The sequence below is a fragment of the Oncorhynchus nerka genome, linkage group LG1 (genome assembly GCF_034236695.1).
Source record: "Oncorhynchus nerka isolate Pitt River linkage group LG1, Oner_Uvic_2.0, whole genome shotgun sequence".
NCBI classification, from domain to species: Eukaryota; Metazoa; Chordata; class Actinopteri; order Salmoniformes; family Salmonidae; genus Oncorhynchus; species Oncorhynchus nerka.
The window spans coordinates 57,462,962-57,490,949 of record NC_088396.1 but is presented as its reverse complement, the minus strand read 5'-3'; the positions used below and the strand labels follow the sequence as shown (position 1 = coordinate 57,490,949).

At 46.9% G+C, this 27,988-nt stretch overlaps 1 protein-coding gene across 1 annotated transcript; it reads left to right on the top strand.

Annotated features, from left to right (window-relative positions):
- Positions 1-14,235: 14,235 nt before the first annotated feature.
- LOC135571793 (adhesive plaque matrix protein-like) lies at positions 14,236-20,188 on the top strand. The gene is made up of 6 exons (XM_065018639.1): positions 14,236-14,421; positions 14,561-14,689; positions 14,885-15,172; positions 15,409-15,642; positions 18,292-19,626; positions 20,078-20,188. Exons 1-6 carry the CDS (start codon positions 14,236-14,238, stop codon positions 20,186-20,188), a joined length of 2,283 nt encoding a protein of 760 aa, XP_064874711.1.
- The last annotated feature ends 7,800 nt before the right edge of the window (positions 20,189-27,988 follow it).

Below are 27,988 nucleotides of genomic sequence, written 5' to 3'. Positions count from 1 at the left end.
GATTTGATGCCTCGTGATTGAGTTTGCTCTGTTCAAGTAGACTGTGATTTTGCTGTGATCTGATAGGGGAGGTCAGTGGGCTGACTGTGAACGCTCTGAGAGACTCTGGGTTGAGGTCATTGATAAACTAGTCCACAGTACTACTGCCAAGAGATGAGCTATAGGTGTACCTACGGTAAGAGTCCCCTCAAAGTCTACCCATGACTATGTACAGACCCAGCGTGCGTTTTCTTAGTTGTTTTGTCACCACAGACTAATGCATGTCCCTGGGGCTGGAAATGGTTGATCTCCCCCTCTAGGATGGAGAAGCTGTCTTCATTAAAGTATGGGGATTCTAGTGGGTAGCACACATAGGTAACACACAGGAGGACATTTTTCTCTGTTGAGATCATTCCTTATTCATTTCTAGCCAAATGTAAAATGTTCCTGTTTTGACTAATTTTAATAGTGGGTTAGCAAATTAGCATACCCCCTGAGTCTTTTCCTGTTTTACACCTGGTAGTTTGGTGGATAGGACTACCAGCTCTCTGTAACCTAGAGGGCAACCAGTGAGTGTGTCTGTCTCCTTTATACCCTGTTTCTTGTTGGATGGCAATGTTTGTATTTGCAATTTCTTTGTTGTAGTCTGGGTTCCTACTCTTTAGGACAAAGGCAGATGACCTCTGACCTTGTCTATTCCAGGATGAGATGGTAAAAAGCGTTGTGTTCCATAGTGTCTAGTGATGTTTTTGTGGGGTTTCGTGTGCTCTCTCTCTCTCTCTGATCTAAAGTGGTGTACTACTATAGACCAGGGCCCTATTCCCTATATAGTGTACTACTTTAGACCAGAGCCCTATTCCCTATATAGTGCACTACTATTGACCAGAGCCCTATTCCCTATATAGTGCACTACTATTGACCAGAGCCCTATTCTCTATTTCGTGCACTACTATTGACCAGAAGCTTATTTTGTGAGGCAGCCATTGACTCAAGAAAAACTCTTCTAACTACAGAAATATTTATTTTTTGGCCACAGCATATCTTCTCTGTTTAACAAGGTGTTTTAGTATCACCTCCTACCTGCTCAGGTGTCTCCATCTCTTCTCTGTTTAACAAGGTGTTATATTATCACCTCCTACCTTCTCAGGTGTCTCCATCTCTTCTCTGTTTAACAAGGTGTTATAGTATCACCTCCTACCTGCTCAGGTGTCTCCATCTCTTCTCTGTTTAACAAGGTGTTATAGTATCACCTCCTACCTTCTCAGGTGTCTCCATCTCTTCTCTGTTTAACAAGGTGTTTTAGTATCACCTCCTACCTGCTCAGGTGTCTCCATCTCTTCTCTGTTTAACAAGGTTGTATAGTATCACCTCCTACCTGCTCAGGTGTCTCCATCTCTTCTCTGTTTAACAAGGTGTTATAGTATCACCTCCTACCTGCTCAGGTGTCTCCATCTCTTCTCTGTTTAACAAGGTGTTATAGTATCACCTCCTACCTGCTCAGGTGTCTCCATCTCTTCTCTGTTTAACAAGGTGTTATAGTATCACCTCCTACCTGCTCAGGTGTCTCCATCTCTTCTCTGTTTAACAAGGTGTTTTAGTATCACCTCCTACCTGCTCAGGTGTCTCCATCTCTTCTCTGTTTAACAAGGTGTTTTAGTATCACCTCCTACCTGCTCAGGTGTCTCCATCTCTTCTCTGTTTAACAAGGTGTTTTAGTATCACCTCCTACCTGCTCAGGTGTCTCCATCTCTTCTCTGTTTAACAAGGTGTTTAGTATCACCTCCTACCTGCTCAGGTGTCTCCATCTCTTCTCTGTTTAACAAGGTGTTATAGTATCACCTCCTACCTGCTCAGGTGTCTCCATCTCTTCTCTGTTTAACAAGGTGTTTTAGTATCACCTCCTACCTGCTCAGGTGTCTCCATCTCTTCTCTGTTTAACAAGGTGTTATAGTATCACCTCCTACCTGCTCAGGTGTCTCCATCTCTTCTCTGTTTAACAAGGTGTTATAGTATCACCTCCTACCTGCTCAGGTGTCTCCATCTCTTCTCTGTTTAACAAGGTGTTTTAGTATCACCTCCTACCTGCTCAGGTGTCTCCATCTCTTCTCTGTTTAACAAGGTGTTATAGTATCACCTCCTACCTGCTCAGGTGTCTCCATCTCTTCTCTGTTTAACAAGGTGTTTTAGTATCACCTCCTACCTGCTCAGGTGTCTCCATCTCTTCTCTGTTTAACAAGGTGTTTTAGTATCACCTCCTACCTGCTCAGGTGTCTCCATCTCTTCTCTGTTTAACAAGGTGTTATAGTATCACCTCCTACCTGCTCAGGTGTCTCCATCTCTTCTCTGTTTAACAAGGTGTTTTAGTATCACCTCCTACCTGCTCAGGTGTCTCCATCTCTTCTCTGTTTAACAAGGTGTTTTAGTATCACCTCCTACCTGCTCAGGTGTCTCCATCTCTTCTCTGTTTAACAAGGTGTTTTAGTATCACCTCCTACCTGCTCAGGTGTCTCCATCTCTTCTCTGTTTAACAAGGTGTTATAGTATCACCTCCTACCTGCTCAGGTGTCTCCATCTCTTCTCTGTTTAACAAGGTGTTATAGTATCACCTCCTACCTGCTCAGGTGTCTCCATCTCTTCTCTGTTTAACAAGGTGTTATAGTATCACCTCCTACCTGCTCAGGTGTCTCCATCTCTTCTCTGTTTAACAAGGTGTTTTAGTATCACCTCCTACCTGCTCAGGTGTCTCCATCTCTTCTCTGTTTAACAAGGTGTTATAGTATCACCTCCTACCTGCTCAGGTGTCTCCATCTCTTCTCTGTTTAACAAGGTGTTTTAGTATCACCTCCTACCTGCTCAGGTGTCTCCATCTCTTCTCTGTTTAACAAGGTGTTATAGTATCACCTCCTACCTGCTCAGGTGTCTCCATCTCTTCTCTGTTTAACAAGGTGTTTTAGTATCACCTCCTACCTGCTCAGGTGTCTCCATCTCTTCTCTGTTTAACAAGGTGTTTTAGTATCACCTCCTACCTGCTCAGGTGTCTCCATCTCTTCTCTGTTTAACAAGGTGTTATAGTATCACCTCCTACCTGCTCAGGTGTCTCCATCTCTTCTCTGTTTAACAAGGTGTTATAGTATCACCTCCTACCTGCTCAGGTGTCTCCATCTCTTCTCTGTTTAACAAGGTGTTTTAGTATCACCTCCTACCTGCTCAGGTGTCTCCATCTCTTCTCTGTTTAACAAGGTGTTTTAGTATCACCTCCTACCTGCTCAGGTGTCTCCATCTCTTCTCTGTTTAACAAGGTGTTATAGTATCACCTCCTACCTGCTCAGGTGTCTCCATCTCTTCTCTGTTTAACAAGGTGTTTTAGTATCACCTCCTACCTGCTCAGGTGTCTCCATCTCTTCTCTGTTTAACAAGGTGTTTTAGTATCACCTCCTACCTGCTCAGGTGTCTCCATCTCTTCTCTGTTTAACAAGGTGTTATAGTATCACCTCCTACCTGCTCAGGTGTCTCCATCTCTTCTCTGTTTAACAAGGTGTTTTAGTATCACCTCCTACCTGCTCAGGTGTCTCCATCTCTTCTCTGTTTAACAAGGTGTTTTAGTATCACCTCCTACCTGCTCAGGTGTCTCCATCTCTTCTCTGTTTAACAAGGTGTTTTAGTATCACCTCCTACCTGCTCAGGTGTCTCCATCTCTTCTCTGTTTAACAAGGTGTTTTAGTATCACCTCCTACCTGCTCAGGTGTCTCCATCTCTTCTCTGTTTAACAAGGTGTTTTAGTATCACCTCCTACCTGCTCAGGTGTCTCCATCTCTTCTCTGTTTAACAAGGTGTTTTAGTATCACCTCCTACCTGCTCAGGTGTCTCCATCTCTTCTCTCTCTTCTCTTCTCTGTTTAACAAGGTGTTTTAGTATCACCTCCTACCTGCTCAGGTGTCTCCATCTCTTCTCTGTTTAACAAGGTGTTTTAGTATCACCTCCTACCTGCTCAGGTGTCTCCATCTCTTCTCTGTTTAACAAGGTGTTTTAGTATCACCTCCTACCTGCTCAGGTGTCTCCATCTCTTCTCTGTTTAACAAGGTGTTATAGTATCACCTCCTACCTGCTCAGGTGTCTCCATCTCTTCTCTGTTTAACAAGGTGTTTTAGTATCACCTCCTACCTGCTCAGGTGTCTCCATCTCTTCTCTGTTTAACAAGGTGTTTTAGTATCACCTCCTACCTGCTCAGGTGTCTCCATCTCTTCTCTGTTTAACAAGGTGTTATAGTATCACCTCCTACCTGCTCAGGTGTCTCCATCTCTTCTCTGTTTAACAAGGTGTTTAACATCACCTCCTACCTGCTCAGGTGTCTCCATCTCTTCTCTGTTTAACAAGGTGTCTCCATCTCTTCTCTGTTTAACAAGGTGCTATCACCTCCTACCTGCTCAGGTGTCTCCATCTCTTCTCTGTTTAGTATCACCTCCTACCTGCTCAGGTGTCTCCATCTCTTCTCTGTTTAACAAGGTGTTTTAGTATCACCTCCTACCTGCTCAGGTGTCTCCATCTCTTCTCTGTTTAACAAGGTGTTTTAGTATCACCTCCTACCTGCTCAGGTGTCTCCATCTCTTCTCTGTTTAACAAGGTGTTTTAGTATCACCTCCTACCTGCTCAGGTGTCTCCATCTCTTCTCTGTTTAACAAGGTGTTTTAGTATCACCTCCTACCTGCTCAGGTGTCTCCATCTCTTCTCTGTTTAACAAGGTGTTATAGTATCACCTCCTACCTGCTCAGGTGTCTCCATCTCTTCTCTGTTTAACAAGGTGTTTTAGTATCACCTCCTACCTGCTCAGGTGTCTCCATCTCTTCTCTGTTTAACAAGGTGTTTAGTATCACCTCCTACCTGCTCAGGTGTCTCCATCTCTTCTCTGTTTAACAAGGTGTTTTAGTATCACCTCCTACCTGCTCAGGTGTCTCCATCTCTTCTCTGTTTAACAAGGTGTTTTAGTATCACCTCCTACCTGCTCAGGTGTCTCCATCTCTTCTCTGTTTAACAAGGTGTTTAGTATCACCTCCTACCTGCTCAGGTGTCTCCATCTCTTCTCTGTTTAACAAGGTGTTATAGTATCACCTCCTACCTGCTCAGGTGTCTCCATCTCTTCTCTGTTTAACAAGGTGTTTTAGTATCACCTCCTACCTGCTCAGGTGTCTCCATCTCTTCTCTGTTTAACAAGGTGTTTTAGTATCACCTCCTACCTGCTCAGGTGTCTCCATCTCTTCTCTGTTTAACAAGGTGTTTTAGTATCACCTCCTACCTGCTCAGGTGTCTCCATCTCTTCTCTGTTTAACAAGGTGTTTTAGTATCACCTCCTACCTGCTCAGGTGTCTCCATCTCTTCTCTGTTTAACAAGGTGTTTTAGTATCACCTCCTACCTGCTCAGGTGTCTCCATCTCTTCTCTGTTTAACAAGGTGTTATAGTATCACCTCCTACCTGCTCAGGTGTCTCCATCTCTTCTCTGTTTAACAAGGTGTTTTAGTATCACCTCCTACCTGCTCAGGTGTCTCCATCTCTTCTCTGTTTAACAAGGTGTTTTAGTATCACCTCCTACCTGCTCAGGTGTCTCCATCTCTTCTCTGTTTAACAAGGTGTTATAGTATCACCTCCTACCTGCTCAGGTGTCTCCATCTCTTCTCTGTTTAACAAGGTGTTTTAGTATCACCTCCTACCTTCTCAGGTGTCTCCATCTCTTCTCTGTTTAACAAGGTGTTTTAGTATCACCTCCTATCTGCTCAGGTGTCTCCATCTCTTCTCTGTTTAACAAGGTGTTTTAGTATCACCTCCTACCTGCTCAGGTGTCTCCATCTCTTCTCTGTTTAACAAGGTGTTATAGTATCACCTCCTACCTGCTCAGGTGTCTCCATCTCTTGTCTGTTTAACAAGGTGTTTTAGTATCACCTCCTACCTGCTCAGGTGTCTCCATCTCTTGTCTGTTTAACAAGGTGTTTTAGTATCACCTCCTACCTGCTCAGGTGTCTCCATCTCTTCTCTGTTTAACAAGGTGTTATAGTATCACCTCCTACCTGCTCAGGTGTCTCCATCTCTTCTCTGTTTAACAAGGTGTTTTAGTATCACCTCCTACCTGCTCAGGTGTCTCCATAAATCAACAAATGAGTTTGTTTTGTCATGAAAATGTGTTTTACTTTCAAATAACATTTTAGTCAGATGTTTCCATTGTGCTATAAATGAAGAGTTTATGTTTTATCTATGATTATGAATCAATGTATTTTACAAATGAGTTGATAGTTTCTGCCTCCATTAGAGTAGTAGTAGTATATAAGACAGGTAGAAGCATTGGGCTCCTGCTCAGATCTCCATAAGGCTTGTAACCTAAAGGTTGTAACCATAAGACAGGTAGAAGCATTGGACTTGTAACCTAAAGGTTGTAACCATAAGGCAGGTAGAAGCATTGAACTTGTAACCTAAAGGTTGTAACCATAAGACAGGTAGAAGCCATTGGACTTGTAACAAAGGTTGTAACCATAAGACAGGTAGAAGCATTGGACTTGTAACCTAAAGGTTGTAACCATAAGGTGGTAGAAGCATTGGACTTGTAACCTAAAGGTTGTAACTCTTCTCTGTAGAAGCATTGGACTTGTAACCTCCCATAAGACAGGTAGAAGCATTGGACTTGTAACCTAAAGGTTGTAACCATAAGACAGGTAGAAGCATTGGACTTGTAACCTAAAGGTTGTAACCATAAGGCTCAGGTAGAAACATTGGACTTGTAACCTAAAGTGTTGTAACCATAAGACAGGTAGAAGCATTGGACTTGTAACAAAGTGTTGTAACCATAAGACAGGTAGAAGCCATCTGGACTTGTAACAAAGGTTGTAACCATAAGGCAGGTAGAAGCATTGGACTTGTAACCTAAAGGTTATAACCATAAGGCAGGTAGAAGCATTGGACTTGTAACTGGTGTTTATAGTATCACCTCTAAAGGTTATAACCATAAGGCAGGTAGAAGCATTGGACTTGTAACCTAAAGGTTTTAGTAACCATAAGACAGGTAGAAGCATTGGACTTGTAACCTAAAGGTTGTAACCATAAGACAGGTAGAAGCATTGGACTTGTAACTGCTAAAGGTTGTAACCATAAGACAGGTAGAAGCATTGGACTTGTAACCTAAAGGTTGCAGAACCGTCTCCATCTCTTCTCCCCCTGAGCAAGGCAGGTGTTTTAACAACAACTGCTCCCCGGGCCTGCTCATTAAGGTGCCCCCATCTCATCTCTGATTCAGAGGGGTTAAATGTGGAAGATGCATTCAGTTGTACAACTGACTAGATTTTTCTCTATCTAATAAGGTGTTATAGTTAATATATTAAATGTCCTATTTTAGTCTGCTAGTCTCTGATGACTGTTTAATCACTTTTATGGTATAAGGCTCCAAGGACTCAATGCGTGCTGCAACGTCATATCTAATCTTCACATAACACACATTCCGGAAGGCCGTTCTGTGCTACCGCGGTGTACAAGCGCCATTATTTGCCTGTTTGTATCTATGATTATGAACGTGTACTCTTCTTGCCATTCTCTTTTGACCTCTCATTAACGAGCTGTTTTCACCCACGGGACTGCCGCTGACTGGATGTGTTTTTGTTGGCAGCACCATTCTCGCTAAACACTAGACACTGTCGTGTGTGAAAAGCCCAGGTAGGCCGTTTCTGAACCAAAGGTTGTACCATGCTCAAAGTCACTTGTAACAGTGCTTTGCGAAGACAGGTAGAAGCATTGGACCTTTTGCCACATTTCAGGCTTCAAACATAAAGATATAAAACTGTATTTTTGTGAAGAATCAGGTTGCAAGTGGGACACAATCATGAAGTGGAACGAAATTTTTGGATATTTCAAACTTTTTAACAAATCAAAAGACTGAAAAATTGGGCTTGTAACCTAAAATTATTCTATAATTCTATATATTGATTCTTCACTTGTAAAAATACAGTTTTATATCTTTGGTTTGAAGCCTGAAATGTGGCAAAAGGTCCATAACAGTTCAAGGGACTTGTAACCTAAAGGTTAACCATAAGCAAGGACTGTGTAACACTAGACCATTTTAACATTAAATGGAACAGTAACTGAATGCATTGATGCCTGTCTGCCTGCTTTATATATAAGTCACGGTAGAAGCATGACTCACTGTCTGTAGGACCATAAGACCATTTCCGTGAACATTGGTTGTACCTAATAAACTGTGCAACTGTAACCTATACATACAGAATGGAAACGGGTTTATCTCGACTTGAGATGCTAAAGGTTGTAACCAATAACAGCACATGTTACCTATATATAACGGAGGCTTGTAACGGAAGTTGCATATGGTCATTCATTCATCTACTGTACCCAGGTAAAACAAAACTTTCCTTACTCAGCAGCGTCCCTCTGTTCCTCCCTAGAGGCTGGGACTGACAGTTTCTGCATCCCAAATGGCACCCTATTTCCTACATAGTGAACAACTGTAGAGCGGATCCCAATGGGCTCCAGTTAAAAAAATGTTGTTAGCTCTAGTCTGTGATAGGGAATAATGCCTTTTATGGGGATAAGGCTCACAGGACTCAAGACCAGAGCCTGACCAGAGACGGACCAGAGACGGACCAGAGCCTGACCAGAGCCTGACCAGAGCCTGACCAGAGACGGACCAGAGCCGGACCAGAGCCTGACCAGAGCCTGACCAGAGCCGGACCAGAGCCTGACCAGAGCCTGACCAGAGCCTGACCAGAGACGGACCAGAGCCTGACCAGAGCCTGACCAGAGCCTGACCAGAGCCTGACCAGAGCCGGACCAGAGCCTGACCAGAGCCTGACCAGAGACGGACCAGAGCCTGACCAGAGCCTGACCAGAGCCTGACCAGAGACGGACCAGAGACGGACCAGAGACGGACCAGAGCCTGACCAGAGCCGGACCAGAGCCGGACCAGAGCCTGACCAGAGACTGACCAGAGACGGACCAGAGAGGGATCAGAGCCTGACCACAGCCGGACCAGAGCCTGACCAGAGCCTGACCAGAGCCTGACCAGAGACGGACCAGACGGACCAGAGAGGGATCAGAGCCTGACCAGAGCCGGACAGAATCTGACCAGAGCCTGACCAGAGCCTGACCAGAGACGGACCAGAGAGGGATCAGAGCCTTACCAGAGCCTGAAGAGCCTGACCAGAGCCGGAAGAGAGGGATCAGAGCCTGACCAGAGACGGACCAGAAAACCAGAGCCTGACCAGAGACGGACCAGAGCCGGACCAGAGACTGACCAGAGCCTGAAGCAGAGCCTGACCAGAGCCGGACCAGAGCCTGACCAGAGCCTGACCAGAGACGGACCAGAGACGGACCAGAGAGGATCAGGAACAATGCCTGACCAGAGCTTGGACCAGAGCCGGACCAGAGACGGACCAGAGACGGACCAGAGGGATCAGAGATTGACCAGAGCCTGACCAGAGACGGACCAGAGACGGACCAGAGACTGAGAGCAGGGGAATAGGCTGCCATTTGGGACCGAGACCAGAAGCTGCAGAAGTGAACCTGGTGTTTAGATCTGCCAGGATACTTCTCAGGATGACAGGAAGCAGTCAAGACTAATACTAACACCAGTATTAAAACATTATTATCTAGTAACAGGACAACCACTTACTGACTCTAATTCAATTATATTACCACACCCAATTGTCTAAATATAAATATAATATAATACAGGTATTAAAGAATAGTGCAATAAAGATGATCTGTGATATACTTGTTTCTACTGTCAATGTTTGTCTATGGAGCCATGGCGGTGAATTGATTTTATACACTGGTCAGCCCTGTGACTGTAATAGCCCAATCCACTAATTTGAGGAAGTGTCCATATACTTTTGTATACCTTATATTAGTGCATGTCAATAGACCGTCAAGGCAACGATAACACCAGTTATTCCCCCTCTGGCGCTCAAAGAGATTACGAATATTATGGACATGTTGGAATTGAAGGATATTTTGGAGGCTTTAAAAACTAGGACCTCGTAAGATGCAGTATAGTTGGAGGTTTAAAAACCATTACAGACATGTACACCTCTCCCCTTCCACCCACCCACACACACCCACCTACACCCACCCACACAAACCCACCTACACCCACACACACCCACCTATACCCACCCACCCACACACACCCACCTACACCACACACACACACACACCTACACCCACACACACACACACCTACACCCACCCACCCACACCCACCCACCTACACCCAACTACACCCACCCACACACACACACACACCCACCTACGTCCACACACAACCACACACACACACACCTACACCCACCTACACCCACACACACACCCACCTACACCCACACACACCCACATACACACACACCCACATACACCCACACACACCCACCTGCACCCACACACACCCATCTGCACCCACCTACACACACACCTACGCCCACACACACACCACCTACACCACACACACACACACACACACACACCCACCTGCACCCACACACACCCACCTACACCCACCTACACACACACACACCTACACCCACGCACCTACACCCACGCACACACACACACCCCCACCCACCTGCACCCACACACACCCACATACACCCACCTACACCCACGCACACACACCTATACCCACACACACCCACCTACACACCCACCCACACACACCCACCTACACCCACACACACTCACCCACCTACACCCACCCACACTCACCCACCTACACCCACACACACACACCTACACTCACCCACCTACACCCACACACACCCACCAACACCCACCAACACCCACCTGCACCCACACACACACGCACGTGTGCATACACACACACAGAGACCACACACTATTGTTCCATCCCAGAGCCCAGATCAAGAGTAGACTTGCTATGTGAATGTGTATACGGTTGAAGGGGCGCCAAAATTGAGCACAGATGGAAAGATTTGATAAACCAATGTCTATTCCTGGCTGATGGATCTCTGAATAACCCCCCCCCCCCGGCATCTCTGTGCCCCAGACCATTATGGTTATGTTGCGTCGCCAGGGCAACAGTATTCTGCCCCCTCTCTGATTGTCAGTCTTTCTCTTAGCCAAGAGAGACTGGCATATTATTGCCCTCTGATTACAGTGAAGACCAAGACGTGCTGCTATGTTCTGGGCCACCTGCAGCTTAACTACAGGGCCTTCAGAAACTATCCACTCCCCTTGACTTTTTACACATTTTGTTTAGTTACAGCCTGAATAAATTAAAATATATAATTGATATTTTGTGTTCCCCGGGCCTACACACAATAACCCGTAATGTGAAAAGGAATTTTGAACCTCATCAGGTTGGTAGATGGGTAAAAAAATAAACAGACATTGAATATCCCTTGGAACATGGTGAATTTATTAATTAGGCTTTGGATGGTGTCGTGGAAATTTCCTCTATTTACCAAATCATGAGTGCAAACCACCACACAAGTCAGAGTTAGTTATCAACGTCCATCTTTAATTATATCAGCTCTATCACAACCCTGTGACTCTCAGATTAATTCAGTGTCTATCAATGAATTCTCTGAGAGTCCCTTACACATTGCAACTGAGATCCTTTATAGCAAAGACACACATAGCCAGACAGCATTGGCCATAAATTATCATTCAGCTTTGTCTCCTAAACTATGTTCTTTACTCAAACTCAGAACCATAAAACAAATCCTCCATATCAACAGGCATATATCAAATCCATCCTATATTGACAAGATCACAGAGACACACTGACTGGCACACAGACATTGTGGAGCCAAGAGATACACGCTTGACCTCTCCCCTCTCTCCGGTCCAAGCAACTTAGTCTTGACAGAGAACAGATACTGCAACCCGGCACAGTATTATACAAAAATAACATTCTGATGAGAAGTAACTTACAAACATATGATGAATATAAAACATCTTACCTATGTTACCAACTAATTCTGATTATTCCCCAACAATGGTATATCAATACACCCAGTCACTACAAAGATACAGGCGTCCTTCCTAACTCAGTTGCCGGAGAGGAAGGAAACCACTCAGGGATTTCACCAATGATGACCTAAAAACATTTATAGGGTAGTGCAGTATATTGGGGTAAATCCAATAAAACACATTAATGAGGTACCACTCTCCATATTTTCAAGCACAGTAGTGACTGCATCATGTTATGGGTATGCTTGTAATCGTTAAGAACTGGAGAGTTTTTCAGGATAAAAAATTTACGCAATGGAGCTAAGCACAGGCAAAATCCTAGAGGAATACATGGTTCTGTCTGCTTTCCACCAGACACTGGGAGATGAATTCACTTAAAACACAAGGCCAAATCTACAGTGGAATTGCTTAACAAGAAGACAGTGAATGTTCCTGAGTGGCCGAGTTACAGTTTGGATTTACATCTGTTTGGCGATCTATGGCAAGACCTGAAAATGTCCGTCTAGAAATGATCAATAAATGTCTGTCTAGAAATGATCAATAACCAATTTGACAGAGCTTAAAGAATTTTGAAAAGAATAATGGGCAAATGCTGCACAATCCAGGAGTAGGAAGCCCTTAGAGACTTACACAGAAAGACTGAGGTGATTCTAATATGTATTGCATTAAGGGTTGAATACTTCAAACCCTACCACCCTTCCCCCAATTGGAGTAAACTAATAAACAATATCACTTAGGCTTCTACCTTCAGTTTATACATCTTACAGACACAAGCCATTTTACAATAGTTATATTTTTTTCTCTTTACACCATCCAGAGTCCTTCCTCTATTTCTGATGTCCATCCAGTTTGATTTCTATTTGTAACTGTGCTATTTCACAACAGTTCTGAACCTATATACATTTTACAAATCCTGTGTGTTTTACATTGGTTATCTTGTTATTAGTCCCACCCTTCAGCTCCATTCAACCCCTCCCTTCTATCTCTTTACACCATCCAGTCCCTTCAGCTCCATTCAACCCCTCCCATCTATCTCTTAACACCATCCAGTCCCTTCAGCTCCATTCAACCCCTCCCTTCTATCTCTTTACACCATCCAGTCCCTTCAGCTCCATTCAACCCCTCCCATCTATCTCTCAACACCATCCAGTCCCTTCAGCTCCATTCAACCAGTCCCTCTGGAGAGCCTTGTGGTTGAGTGCGGTATGTTTTACATTAGTTAGCTTGTTTTGTTGTTATTAGTCCCAAACTTCAGCTCCATTCAACCCCTCCCTTCTATCTCTTTACACCATCCATGTTGGATTTCTTTATTGCCATATATTTCTCAACTGTGTTGTGATGCTTCACAAAAGTTCTGAACCTTTCTATTCTCATAGCTTCTACAGATTGTAAATTAAAGATATTTGTTTTGTTTATTAAACATCATTATTACATTATTGATTGATTGACTATGGCTTTTCAAATCACCTTTCTATTGCTATCTGCATGTAACTGTCTGTGATGGAAGAAGTGGACCAAAGTGCAGCGTGGTGGGCGTGTGCTGTGATGCTTCACATTAAGTTCTGAACCTTTCTACATTTCTCTTTATTTGAATGAATGTCGCCAACGAAACAAGAAACAAAGAAACGACCATGAAGCTTACTGCCACAAACAAAGATAATTTCCCACAATAACAAAAGGAAAAAAGGCTGCCTAAAAAAGATTCCCAATCAGGGACAACGATAGACAACTGTCCCTGATTGAGAACCATACCTGGCCAAAACATAGAAACACAAAACTGGTCTTAGTTATCTTTGTTTTCTTTATTATTTTGGTTAGGCCAGGGTGTGACATGGGTGATGTTTTTTGTCTCATCTAGGGTGTTTGTGGATTTATGGGGTTGTGTTCATTCTAGGTGTTTATGTAAGTCTATGGTTGCCTAGATTGGTTCTCAATCAGAGGCAGGTGTTTATAGTTGTCTCTGATTGGGAACCATATTTAGGCAGCCATGTTCTTTGGGTATTTTGTGGGTGATTGTTTCCTGTGTCAGTGTTTGTGCCACACGGGACTGTTTCGTTCCCAGTTCACTTTATTATTTTTGTATTTGTGTTCATGTGTAGTTTTTCTTATTAAAAACCATGGACACCTACCACGCTGCGTATTGGTCCAATCCTTGTTTCACCTCTTCAGAGAAAGAGGAGGAAATCTGCCGTGACAGAATCACCCACCAAAACAGGACCAAGCAGTGTGACAGGTGACAGGTGACAGGTGACAGGTGACAGGCAGCGGCAGGAGGAGCAGCGATGTCAGGATTATTGGACTTGGGAGCAGAATCTGGACTTTACAATTTGGGAAGAGATAGACAGGTGGGCAGTCGAACCCAGGGAGAGTGCCGGAACCCGCCTGGGATTCGCTGGAGCAGTGCGAGGAGGCTTACAGGAGAATGGAGTTGGAGAAACGAGCACGGTGGCGCGGTAGGAAGCCCGAGAGTCAGCCCCTAAAATGTATTGGGGGGGCACACGGGGAGTATGGCGAAGCCAGGTAGGAGACCTGCGCCAACTTCCTCTGCTTACCGGAGAGCGACCGGGCAGGCACCGTGTTATGCTGTGGAGCGCACGGTGTCCCCAGTGCGGGTGCATCGGCCAGGCTAGAGTGGGCATCGAGCCAAGTGCCATGAAGACGGATCTATGCATCTGGTCTCCAGTGCGTCTCCTTGGGCCGGCGTACATGGCACCAGCCTTACACATGGTGTCCCCGGTTCGCCTGCACAGCCCAGTGCGGGCTATTCCACCTCGCCGCACTGGCAGGGCGACCAGGAGCATTCAACCAGGTAAGGTTGGGCAGGCTCGGTGCTCAAGAGCTCCAGTGTGCCTGCACGGCTATTTAGTGCCACCTCCTCGCACCAGCCCTCCGGTGGCAGCTCCCTGCACCAGGCTTCCTGTGTGTGTCCAGAGCCCAGTACTCCCTGTTCCTCCTCCCCGCACTCGCCCTGAGGTGCGTGTCCTCGGTCCAGTACCACCAGCGCCGGCCCGACGCACCAGGCCTACAGTGCGCCTCGCCTGTCCAGCGCCGCTACAGCCTCCCTCCTATCCAGCGCTGCTAGAGTCTCCCGCCTGTCCAGAGCTGCTAAAGTCTCCCGCCTGTCCAGCGCCGCTAGAGCCTCCCTCCTATCCAGAGCTGCTAGAGTCTCCCGCCCTGTCCAGAGCTGCTAGAGTCTCCCGCCTGTCCAGAGCTGCTAGAGTCTTCCGCCTGTCCAGAGCTGCTAGAGTCTTCCGCCTGTCCAGAGCTGCTAGAGTCTCCCGCCTGTCCAGAGCTGCTAGAGTCTCCCGCCTGTCCAGAGCTGCTAGAGTCTCCCGCCTGTCCAGAGCTGCTAGAGTCTCCCGCCTGTCCAGAGCTGCTAGAGTCTCCCAAACTGTTGGAGCTGCTAGAGTCTCCCGCCTGTCCAGGCTGTCTAACCCCGGTCTCCCCCTGTCCAGGCTGCTAGAGTCTCCCGCCTGTCCAGAGCTGCTAGGAGTCTCCCGCCTGTCCAGGAGCTGCTAGAGTCTCCCGCCTGTCCAGAGCTGCTAGAGTCTCCCGCCTGTCCAGAGCTGCTAGAGTCTCCCGCCTGTCCAGTGCCGCTAGAGCCTCCCTCCTATCCAGCGCCGCTAGAGTCTCCCACCTGTCCAGAGCTGCTAGAGTCTCCCACCTGTCCAGCGCCGCTAGAGTCTCCCGCCTGTCCAGAGCTGCTAGAGTCTCCCACCTGTCCAGAGCTGCTAGAGTCTCCCACCTGTCCAGAGCTGCTAGAGTCTCCCGCCTGTCCAGAGCTGCTAAGTCTGAATAAACTGTTGGGACCCGACTTGTTTAACCCCGGGGTAAGGACCTGTCTAACCCCGGGGTAAGGACCTGTCTAACCCCGGGGTAAGGACCTGTCTAACCCCGGGGTAAGGACCTGTCTAACCCCGGGGTAAGGACCTGTCTAACCCCGGGGTAAGGACCTGTCTAACCCCGGGGTAAGGACCTGTCTCAACCCCTCTGACACCTTTCTGACCCCGGGGTAAGGACCTGGTCAGTCTGACCCTCTGGGTTCACCTCAGATGGATGTCTCCTGGTCTGACAAACACCTCTCTAGTTCTGTCACCTTTCACCTCAGATGGGATGTCCTGGTCTAAACACCTCTCTAGTTCTGTCACCTTTCACCTCAGATGGGATGTCTCCTGGTCTGACAACCCCTCTAGGTAAGGACCTGTCTGACCCGGGTCAAGGGGATGTCTCTGGTCTACAAACACCTCTCTCTAGTTCTGTCACCTTTCACCTAACTGTCTCCTGGTCTGACAAACACCTCTCTAGTTCTGTCACCTTTCACCCAGATGGGCTGGACTCTGGTCTGAAAACCCTCTCTGTCACCTTTCACCTCAGACTCCTCAGACCAGTTCTGTCACCTTTCACCTCAGATGGGATGTCTCCTGGGACAAACACCTCTCTAGTTCTGTCACCTTTCAAATGGGATGGAGAAAAACATCAGTTTCATCATAATAGCTCTGCCACCTTTCACCACAGATGGGATGTCTCCTGGTCTGACAAACACCTCTCTAGTTCTGTCACCTTTCACCTCAGATGGGATGTCTCCTGGTCTGACAAACACCTCTCTAGTTCTGTCACCTTTCACCTCAGATGGGCTGTCTCATGGTCTGACAAACACCTCTCTGTCACCTTTCACCTCAGATGGGATGTCTCCTGGTCTGACGAACACCTCTCTAGTTCTGTCACCTTTCACCTCAGATGGGATGTCTCCTGGTCTGACAAACACCTCTCTAGTTCTGTCACCTTTCACCTCAGATGGGATGTCTCCTGGTCTGACAAACACCTCTCTAGTTCTGTCACCTTTCACCTCAGATGGGCTGTCTCATGGTCTGACAAACACCTCTCTGTCACCTTTCACCTCAGATGGGATGTCTCCTGGTCTGACGAACACCTCTCTAGTTCTGTCACCTTTCACCTCAGATGGGATGTCTCCTGGTCTGACAAACACCTCTCTAGTTCTGTCACCTTTCACCTCAGATGGGATGTCTCCTGGTCTGACAAACACCTCTCTGTCACCTTTCACCTCAGATGGGATGTCTCCTGGTCTGACAAACACCTCTCTAGTTCTGTCACCTTTCACCTCAGATGGGATGTCTCCTGGTCTGACAAACACCGTCTAGCTCTGTCACCTTTCACCTCAGATGTCTAATTATGCCCCTCTACTCACAGGTGTGATTACTACCTCTGAAGGTTTAGAGATTGAGGTAGTCACCTCATACAAGTACTTGGGAGTATTGCTAGATGGTGCACTGTCCTTCTCTCAGCACATATTAAAAGCTGCAGGCTAAAGTTAAATCTAGACTTAGTTTCCTCTATCGTAATCGCTTCACTTTCACCCCAGCTGCCAAACTAACCCTGATTCAGAAGACCATCCTATCCATGCTAGATTACAGAGACATAATTTATAGATCGGCAGGTAAGGGTGCTGTCGAGCGGCTAGATGTTCTTTACCATCAGATTTGCCACCAATGCTCCTTACAGGACACATCATGCACTCTATGCTACTCTGTAAACTGGTGTGGTGGTTAATTTCTGTCTTATCAAATGAGGAGAGACAAACATACGAGTCCGAGTTATGCTTAAACTACATCTTTAATAATAAGAGCTTTGCATTAGCAAGGACTTTCAACGATTCCCCATGTTCTAATGGTCCGGTGAGAGTGACAACACAATGGCTACTGAGATCTTTTATAGCAAAGATCCACCTCCGTAGTCGACACAACAAACCACATATATTAGGAACAGTTCACAAAGTGAGACTTTATAAATGAGAAAGGAGTGTCCCGTAGCCAGATAGCATTCACTATATTGTTCAGTTTGGCCCCTAAGATGAGGTTCTGATCTCGTTCCTGGTACTTCATAGCACAAAAACACCAACTCATCCAATGGCATAAATCAATTGTCAACTCCAGAAACTCCCATCTCAAGTAAAACCCCTTATTGATCCCTCTCCTGGACAAGCTCACTGAGGGGAGTGAGCCTCTAGGTCATACACTATCCCAGGATAAGTGCAAGATCAGAGAGGACATACAATGGTTCCAGACACTACCCCACACATCTTGTCTCAGACCTTATCTCGCCCAAAGCCAAAGGAGGGTGTGACTGGCGTACAAACATTGTGGAGACACGTAATTGGTTCCCCATTAATCACGCCATCCCTTCACATGGTTTAGAATAGATAAAGACACATTCACATATGAAGACAATGTTCCCTCCTGTCCTCTTCCCTTTCTGATATTCTGCATAGCACCAGGGACATGTGAAAGACAAGCCTCACCTCTCCCCTCTCTGGACCCCAGGTGACAGAGCCCCAGGTGACAGAGCCCCAGGTGACAGAGCCCCAGGTGACCGGGCCCCAGGTGACAGAGCCCCAGGTGACAGAGCCCCAGGTGACAGAGCCCCAGGTGACCGGGCCCCAGGTGACCGGGCCCCAGGTGACCGGGCCCCAGGTGACAGAGCCCCAGGTGACAGAGCCCCAGGTGACAGAGCCCCAGGTGACTGAACCCCAGGTGACAGAGCCCCAGGTGACAGAGCCCCAGGTGACTGAACCCCAGGTGACTGAGCCCCAGGTGACCGAGCCCCAGGTGACCGGGCCCCAGGTGACAGAGCCCCAGGTGACAGAGCCCCAGGTGACTGAGCCCCAGGTGACCGAGCCCCAGGTGACCGAGCCCCAGGTGACAGAGCCCCAGGTGACTGAACCCCAGGTGACAGAGCCCCAGGTGACAGAGCCCCAGGTGACTGAACCCCAGGTGACTGAGCCCCAGGTGACCGAGCCCCAGGTGACAGAGCCCCAGGTGACTGAGCCCCAGGTGACAGAGCCCCAGGTGACAGAGCCCCAGGTGACAGAGCCCCAGGTGACCGGGCCCCAGGTGACCGGGCCCCAGGTGACCGGGCCCCAGGTGACAGAGCCCCAGGTGACAGAGCCCCAGGTGACAGAGCCCCAGGTGACTGAACCCCAGGTGACAGAGCCCCAGGTGACAGAGCCCCAGGTGACTGAACCCCAGGTGACTGAGCCCCAGGTGACCGAGCCCCAGGTGACCGGGCCCCAGGTGACAGAGCCCCAGGTGACAGAGCCCCAGGTGACTGAGCCCCAGGTGACCGAGCCCCAGGTGACCGAGCCCCAGGTGACAGAGCCCCAGGTGACTGAACCCCAGGTGACAGAGCCCCAGGTGACAGAGCCCCAGGTGACTGAACCCCAGGTGACTGAGCCCCAGGTGACCGAGCCCCAGGTGACCGGGCCCCAGGTGACAGAGCCCCAGGTGACAGAGCCCCAGGTGACTGAGCCCCAGGTGACTGAGCCCCAGGTGACCGAGCCCCAGGTGACCGAGCCCCAGGTGACAGAGCCCCAGGTGACAGAGCCCCAGGTGACAGAGCCCCAGGTGACCGAGCCCCAGGTGACCGGGCCCCAGGTGACAGAGCCCCAGGTGACAGAGCCCCAGGTGACAGAGCCCCAGGTGACCGAGCCCCAGGTGACCGGGCCCCAGGTGACCGAGCCCCAGGTGACCGGGCCCCAGGTGACAGAGCCCCAGGTGACCGAGCCCCAGGTGACCGAGCCCCAGGTGACCGAGCCCCAGGTGACCGAGCCCCAGGTGACAGAGCCCCAGGTGACTGAGCCCCAGGTGACAGAGCCCCAGGTGAGGGAGGAAGTGCAACTTCCAACACCGAAGGGATACATTCTAATAACAAGTATATCACATAAGCATATTATGCAAATAAAACATCTTAATTATCTATGTTACCCAACTAATTCTGATTCATCCACGACACTGGTCATCTCTGTATACGGCAGGTAAAGGTGCTCTCGAGCGGCTACATGTTCTTTACCATTCGACCATCAGATTTGCCTCCAATGCTCCTTACAGGACACATCACTCTCTATACTCCTCTGTAAACTGGTCATCTCTGTATACCCGTCACAAGACCCACTGGTTGATGCTTATTTATAAAACCCTCTCAGGCCTCACTCCCCCCTATCTGAGATATATACTGCAGCCCTCATCCTCCACATACGACACCCGTTCTGCCAGTCACATCCTGTTAAAGGTCCCCAAAGCACAGACATCCCTGGGTCACTCCTCTTTTCAGTTTGCTGCAGATAGCGACTGGAACGAGCTGCAACAAACACTCAAACTGGACGATTTTATCTCAATCTCTTCAGTCAAAGACTCCATCATGGACACTCTTACTGACAGTTGAGGCTGTTTTGCGTGATGTATTGTTGTCTCTACCTTCTTGCCCTTTGTGCTGTTGTCTGGGCCCAATAATGTTTGTACCATGTTTTGTGCTGCTGCCATGTTGTGTTGCTACCATGCTGTGTTGCTACCATGCTGTGTTGCTACCATGTTGTGTTGCTACCATGCTGTGTTGCTACCATGTTGTGTTGCTACCATGCTGTGTTGCTACCATGCTGTGTTGCTACCATGCTGTGTTGCTACCATGTTGTGTTGCTACCATGTTGTGCTGTCATGTTGTGTTGCTACCATGTTGTGTTGCTGCCATGTTGTGTTGCTGCCATGTTGTGTTGTCATGTTGTGTTGCTGCCATGTTGTGTTGCTACCATGCTGTGTTGTCATGTTGTGTTGCTACCATGTTGTGTTGCTACCATGCTGTGTTGTCATGTTGTGTTGCTACCATGTTGTGTTGCTACCATGCTGTGTTGTCATGTTGTGTTGCTACCATGTTGTGTTGCTACCATGTTGTGTTGCTGCCATGTTGTGTTGCTGCCATGTTGTGTTGCTACCATGTTGTGTTGTCATGTTGTGTTGCTACCATGTTGTGTTGCTACCATGCTGTGTTGTCATGTTGTGTTGCTACCATGTTGTGTTGCTACCATGCTGTGTTGTCATGTTGTGTTGCTACCATGTTGTGTTGCTACCATGTTGTGTTGTCATGTTGTGTTGCTACCATGTTGTGTTGTCATGTTGTGTTGCTACCATGTTGTTGTCGTGTTGTGTTGCTACCATGTTGTTGTCATGTTGTGCTGCTACCATGTTGTTGTCATGTTGTGCTGCTACCATGTTGTTGTCATGCTGTGTTGCTGCCATGCTGTGTTGTCATGTGTTGCTGCCATGCTATGTTGTTGTCATAGGTCTTTATGGTCTCCATAGGTCTTTATGTACCTGGCTGACTGGCGGATCCTGGCTGACTGGCGGCTCTGGCAGATCCTGGCTGACTGGCGGATCCTGGCTGACTGGCGGCTCTGGCAGATCCTGGCTGACTGGCGGCTCTGGCAGATCCTGGCTGACTGGCGGATTAAAAAAGCCATGCATAATTCTGAGCTAGTAATTAAGTCCGGGAGGGGAGGTAGCAGCTCCACTAATAATGCAATTAAGTCCAGGAGGAGAGGTTGCAGCTCCACTAATGATGTAATTAAGTCCAGGAGGAGAGGTTGCAGCTCCACTAATGATGTAATTAAGTCCAGGAGGAGAGGTAGCAGCTCCTCTAATTATGTAATTAAGTCCAGGAGGAGAGGTAGCAGCTCCTCTAATGATGTAATTAAGTCCAGGAGGAGAGGTAGCAGCTCCTCTAATTATGTAATTAAGTCCAGGAGGAGAGGTAGCAGCTCTACTAATAATGTAATTAAGTCCAGGAGGAGAGGTAGCAGCTCCTCTAATGATGTAATTAAGTCCAGGAGGAGAGGTAGCAGCTCCTCTAATGATGTAATTAAGTCCAGGAGGAGAGGTAGCAGCTCCACTAATAATGTAATTAAGTCCAGGAGGAGAGGTAGCAGCTCTACTAATTATGTAATTAAGTCCAGGAGGAGAGCTGGCAGCTCCACTAATTATGCGTGCTTATAGGAACACTGAATCAGTCCCAAATGGCACCCTATTCCCTTTATAGTGCACTACTGTTGAGCTGGACCCATAGGGCTCTGTTGAAAGCAGTGCACTAAAAAGGGAATAGGGTGCCATTTGGGTCGCACCCTCTACTAAGTGGGAAGGTTGAGGCATCAATCAGCCATAGACTGTAGAGACTGCTGAATATGAATGGAATGGGAATTGCTAGTATTATAAACGCTGCCTGGCGTAGAGCTGAGCTGCATAACGTGTAGGAGGATGGTAGAGAATGAACCATGAAACCTGCTGCAGTAGACTGAATATACAGTTCCACCTCAGCTTCTCAGGCACTGGATCTGTTTGGGGAGACAACAGACCAGATGTACTTGTCTCTTCCCACTGCAGCTTCGACATAAAGACTAGTGATTTAAAGATCATCTTTGGACAAGAGAGAGACCAGTGATTTAAAGATAATCTTTGGACAAGAGAGACGAGTGATTTAAAGATAATCTTTGGACAAGAGAGACTAGTGATTTAAAGATAATCTTTGGACAAGAGAGACTAGTGATTTAAAGATCATCTTTGGACAAGAGAGAGACTAGTGATTTAAAGATAATCTTTGGACAAGAGAGACTAGTGATTTAAAGATCATCTTTGGACAAGAGAGACGAGTGATTTAAAGTTCTTAATCTTTTGATTTACTTGATACTGTCGTCCTCAGAGTAGCAACACGTTAGTCTGGCGAAATCCAGTCTGTTGCACCAACGTTCCACTCCTACCACTACACACTAAGGAGTGACTAGGGCCATGAGTGGAACGCTAGTTAAACGCACAGGTAACCAGGCAACAGACAGACAGACAGAGAAGAGAGACTACTAACACTGCATGGAGTCAGTGTGTGATGTCTTCTACATAGCACAGCAGATGTAACAGAAAGCCTTCAGGGAGAGAGAGGAGAGTCCTCTGCTTCAAGGTGAACATAGTCTGAGCAACAAGGCCCGAGGGAGTTTGTGGTATATGGCCAATATACCACGGCTTATGCAGAGAGCCTAGACACAGCCCTTAGCCATATTATATATGGGTCCATATACCACAACCCCCCCGTGGTACCTTATTGCTATTATAAACTGGTTACCAACGTAACTAGAGCAGTAAATATACATGTTTTGTCATACCCGTGGTCTACCATGGCTGTCAGCCAATCAGCATTCAGGACTGGAACCACCCGGTTTATAATGAGGATTATGAGACGATACACAGAGAACATCCCTGGGTGCACCTTCCGTAATTACTATGAATCAACTAATTCAACTGTTTGCTAAAGAGGAAAAGAACGTATGCTGTGTCTCTTTGTCTTGACAACAGAATAGTACGCTGTGTCTCTTTGTCTTGACAACAGAATAGTACGCTGTGTCTCTTTGTCTTGACAACAGAATAGTACCGTGTGTCTCTTTGTCTTGACAACAGAATAGTACCGTGTGTCTCGTTGTCTTGACAACAGAATAGTACGCTGTGTCACTTTGTCTTGACAACAGAATAGTACCGTGTGTCTCTTTGTCTTGACAACAGAATAGTACAGTGTGTCTCGTTGTCTTGACAACAGAATAGTACAGTGTGTCTCGTTGTCTTGACAACAGAATAGTATGCTGTGTCTCTTTGTCTTGACAACAGAATAGTATCGTGTGTCCCTTTGTCTTGACAACAGAATAGTACCGTGTGTCTCTTTGTCTTGACAACAGAATAGTACCGTGTGTCTCTTTGTCTTGACAACAGAATAGTACCGTGTGTCCCTTTGTCTTGACAACAGAATAGTACTGTGTGTCTCTTTGTCTTGACAGAGTAAGACTTTTTCAGACTGTGGTGTCTCGGAGGTAAGGACAGCGTTTGCAGGGGAGGAAGGAGGGGAGTGGAGAGGGGGGAGAGAAGACGAGGGGAAGAGGGGGAGGGGGAAGAGGGGAGGGAGAGACGAGGGGAAGAGGGGAGGGGAGGGAAGACGAGGGGAAGAGGGGAGGGGAGGGAAGACGAGGGGAAGAGGGGGGAGGGGAGAGAAGACGAGGGGAAGAGGGAGGGAGGACAGGGGGAAAACGAGGGGAAGAGGGGAGGGGAGAGAAGACGAGGGGAAGAGGGGAGGGGAGGGAAGACAAGGGGAAGAGGGGAGAGAAGATGAGGGGAAGAGGGGAGGGGAGGGGAGAGAAGACGAGTGGAAGAGGGGAGGGGAGGGAAGAGAAGACGAGGGGAAGAGGGGGGAGAGAAGTGAGAGGAGGGGGAGCGCAGAGGAGAATCAGTATCCACTTGGAATGGAGGAGAGAAGAGAGGGAGGACAGGATGATGGATCAGTTTATACTTGGCATGGAGGAGATAAGGGGAGGTGGTAGACGAGATTAGGGTTAGGTGTCTTGGGAGGAGGGGTACAGAGTGAGGAGAGGAGAGAGGACGGGATGATGGATCAGTGTATACTTGGCATGGAGGAGATAAGGGGAGGTGGTAGAGGAGATTAGAGTTAGGTGTCTTGGGAGGAGGGGTACAGAGTGGGGGGGGAGAGGAGATGAGAAGGGAGGAGAGGAGAGGAGAAAGGAGGAGAGAGGAGGGGAGAGGAGATGAGAAGGGAGGAGATTCTGTTCTGAGAGGAGAAAGGAGGAGAGAGGAGGGGAGAGGAGATGAGAAGGGAGGAGAGGTTCTGTTATCCGGAGATGAGGAGTTCTGTTAAGGGGTTATCAGTCAGGTTCTGAAAAAGGAGGAGAATACGAGGTTCTGAGAAAGGAGGAGGATAAACTTAGCATGCTGTGGGCATCAGAAAGAACCCAGCGAAGGAGTTTAGTCTCAATTAAAATGATATCTACATGCCTGGAGGCTCTTCTGTTATCAGTCAATACGCCACCTAGCATTCTGTTCTGTTATCAGTCAATACGCCACCTAGCATTCTGTTCTGTTCTGTTATTCTGTTCTGTTATCCGTCAATACGCCACCTAGCATTCTGTTCTGTTATCCGTCAATACGCCACCTAGCATTCTGTTCTGTTATAGCATTCTGTTCTGTTATCCGTCAATACGCCACCTAGCATTCTGTTCTGTTATCAGTCAATACGCCACCTAGCATTCTGTTCTGTTATCCTAGCACCTAGCATTCTGTTCTGTTATTCTGTTCTGTTATCAGTCAATACGCCACCTAGCATTCTGTTCTGTTATCAGTCAATACGCCACCTAGCATTCTGTTCTGTTATCAGTCAATACGCCACCTAGCATTCTGTTCTGTTATCAGTCAATACGCCACCTAGCATTCTGTTCTGTTATCAGTCAATACGTCAATCAATCAATACGCCACCTAGCATTCTGTTCTGTTATCTGTTCTGTTATCCGTCAATACGCCACCTAGCATTCTGTTCTGTTATCAGTCAATCGCCACCTAGCATTCTGTTCTCCGTCAATCGCCACCTAGCATTCTGTTCTGTTATCAGTCAATACACCTAGCATTCTGTTCTGTTATCCGTCAATACGCCACCTAGCATTCTGTTCTGTTATCCGTCAATACCTAGCATTCTGTTCTGTTACCTAGCATAGCATTCTGTTCTGTTATCAGTCTGTTTCTGTTATCAGTCAATACGCCACCTAGCATTCTGTTCTGTTCAGTCAATCGTAGCATTCTGTTCTGTTAATACGCCACCTAGCATTCTGTTCTGTTATCAGTCAATACGCCACCTAGCATTCTGTTCTGTTATCAGTCAATACATTCTGTTCTGTTATCCGTCAATACACCTAGCATTCTGTTCTGTTATCCGTCAATACGCCACCTAGCATTCTGTTCTGTTATCAGTCAATACGCCACCTAGCATTCTGTTCTGTTATCAGTCAATACGCCACCTAGCATTCTGTTCTGTTATCCGTCAATACGCCACCTAGCATTCTGTTCTGTTATCAGTCAATACGTCAATATCAGTCAATACACCTAGCATTCTGTTCTGTTATCAGTCAATACGCCACCTAGCATTCTGTTCTGTTATCAGTCAATACGCCACCTAGCATTCTGTTATCAGTCAATACGCCACCTAGCATTCTGTTCTGTTATCAGTCAATACCTAGCATTCTGTTCTGTTATCAGTCAATACGCCACCTAGCATTCTGTTCTGTTATCAGTCAATACGCCACCTAGCATTCTGTTCTGTTATCAGTCAATACGCCACCTAGCATTCTGTTCTGTTATCAGTCAATACGCCACCTAGCATTCTGTTCTGTTATCAGTCAATACGCCACCTAGCATTCTGTTCTGTTATCAGTCAATACGCCACCTAGCATTCTGTTCTGTTATCAGTCAATACGCCACCTAGCATTCTGTTCTGTTATCAATTCTGTTCTGTTATCAGCCACCTAGCATTCTGTTCTGTTATCCGTCAATACGCCACCTAGCATTCTGTTCTGTTATCCGTCAATCGCCACCTAGCATTCTGTTCTGTTATCCAATACGCCACCTAGCATTCTGTTCTGTTATCAGTCAATCGCATTCTGTTCTGTTATCAGTCAATAGCATTCTGTTCTGTTATCAGTCAATCACCTAGCATTCTGTTCTGTTATCAGTCAATACGCCACCTAGCATTCTGTTCTGTTATAGTCAATACGTCAATCAGTCAATACGCCACCTAGCATTCTGTTCTGTTATCCGTCAATGTTATCCTGTTATCAAATCGCCACCTAGCATTCTGTTCTGTTATCCGTCAATACCTAGCCACCTAGCATTCTGTTCTGTTATCCGTCATTCTGTTCTGTTATCCGTCAATACGCCACCTAGCATTCTGTTCTGTTATCAGTCACGCCACCTAGCATTCTGTTCTGTTATCAGTCAATACCTAGCATTCTGTTCTGTTACCTAGCATTCTGTTCTGTTATCAGCCACCTAGCATTCTGTTCTGTTATCAGTCAATACGCCACCTAGCATTCTGTTCTGTTATCAGTCAATACGCTGTTCTGTTACCTAGCATTCTGTTCTGTTATCAGTCAATTCTGTTCTGTTATCGCCACCTAGCATTCTGTTCTGTTATCAGTCAATACGCCACCTAGCATTCTGTTCTGTTATCCAGTCAATACGCCACCTAGCATTCTGTTCTGTTATCCGTCAATACGCCACCTAGCATTCTGTTCTGTTATCCGTCAATACGCCACCTAGCATTCTGTTCTGTTATCAGTCAATACGCCACCTAGCATTCTGTTCTGTTATCAGTCAATCACGCATTCTGTTCTGTTATCCTAGCATTCTGTTCTGTTATCAGTCAATACGCCACCTAGCATTCTGTTCTGTTATCAGTCAATACGCCACCTAGCATTCTGTTCTGTTATCCGTCAATACGCCACCTAGCATTCTGTTCTGTTATCAGTCAATACGCATTCTGTTCTGTTATCCTAGCATTCTGTTCTGTTATCAGTCAATACGCCACCTAGCATTCTGTTCTGTTATCAGTCAATACGCCACCTAGCATTCTGTTCTGTTATCAGTCAATACGCCACCTAGCATTCTGTTCTGTTATCAGTCAATACGCCACCTAGCATTCTGTTCTGTTATCCGTCAATACCTAGCATTCTGTTCTGTTACCAATAGCATTCTGTTCTGTTATCAGTCAATACCTAGCATTCTGTTCTGTTATCCTAGCATTCTGTTCTGTTATCAGTCAATCCTAGCATTCTGTTCTGTTATCAGTCAATACGCCACCTAGCATTCTGTTCTGTTATCAGTCAATACGCCACCTAGCATTCTGTTCTGTTATCCAATACGCCACCTAGCATTCTGTTCTGTTATCAGTCAATACGCCACCTAGCATTCTGTTCTGTTATCAGTCAATACCTAGCATTCTGTTCTGTTATCCTAGCATTCTGTTCTGTTATCAGTCAATACGCCACCTAGCATTCTGTTCTGTTATCAGTCAATACGCCACCTAGCATTCTGTTCTGTTATCAGTCAATACGCCACCTAGCATTCTGTTCTGTTATCAGTCAATACGCCACCTAGCATTCTGTTCTGTTATCAGTCAATACGCCACCTAGCATTCTGTTCTGTTATGAATACGTCAATACGCAATACACCTAGCATTCTGTTCTGTTCTGTAGCATTCTGTTCTGTTATCAGTCAATACGCCACCTAGCATTCTGTTCTGTTATCCGTCAATACGCCACCTAGCATTCTGTTCTGTTATCAGTCAGTCAATACCTAGCATTAGCATTCTGTTCTGTTATCAGTC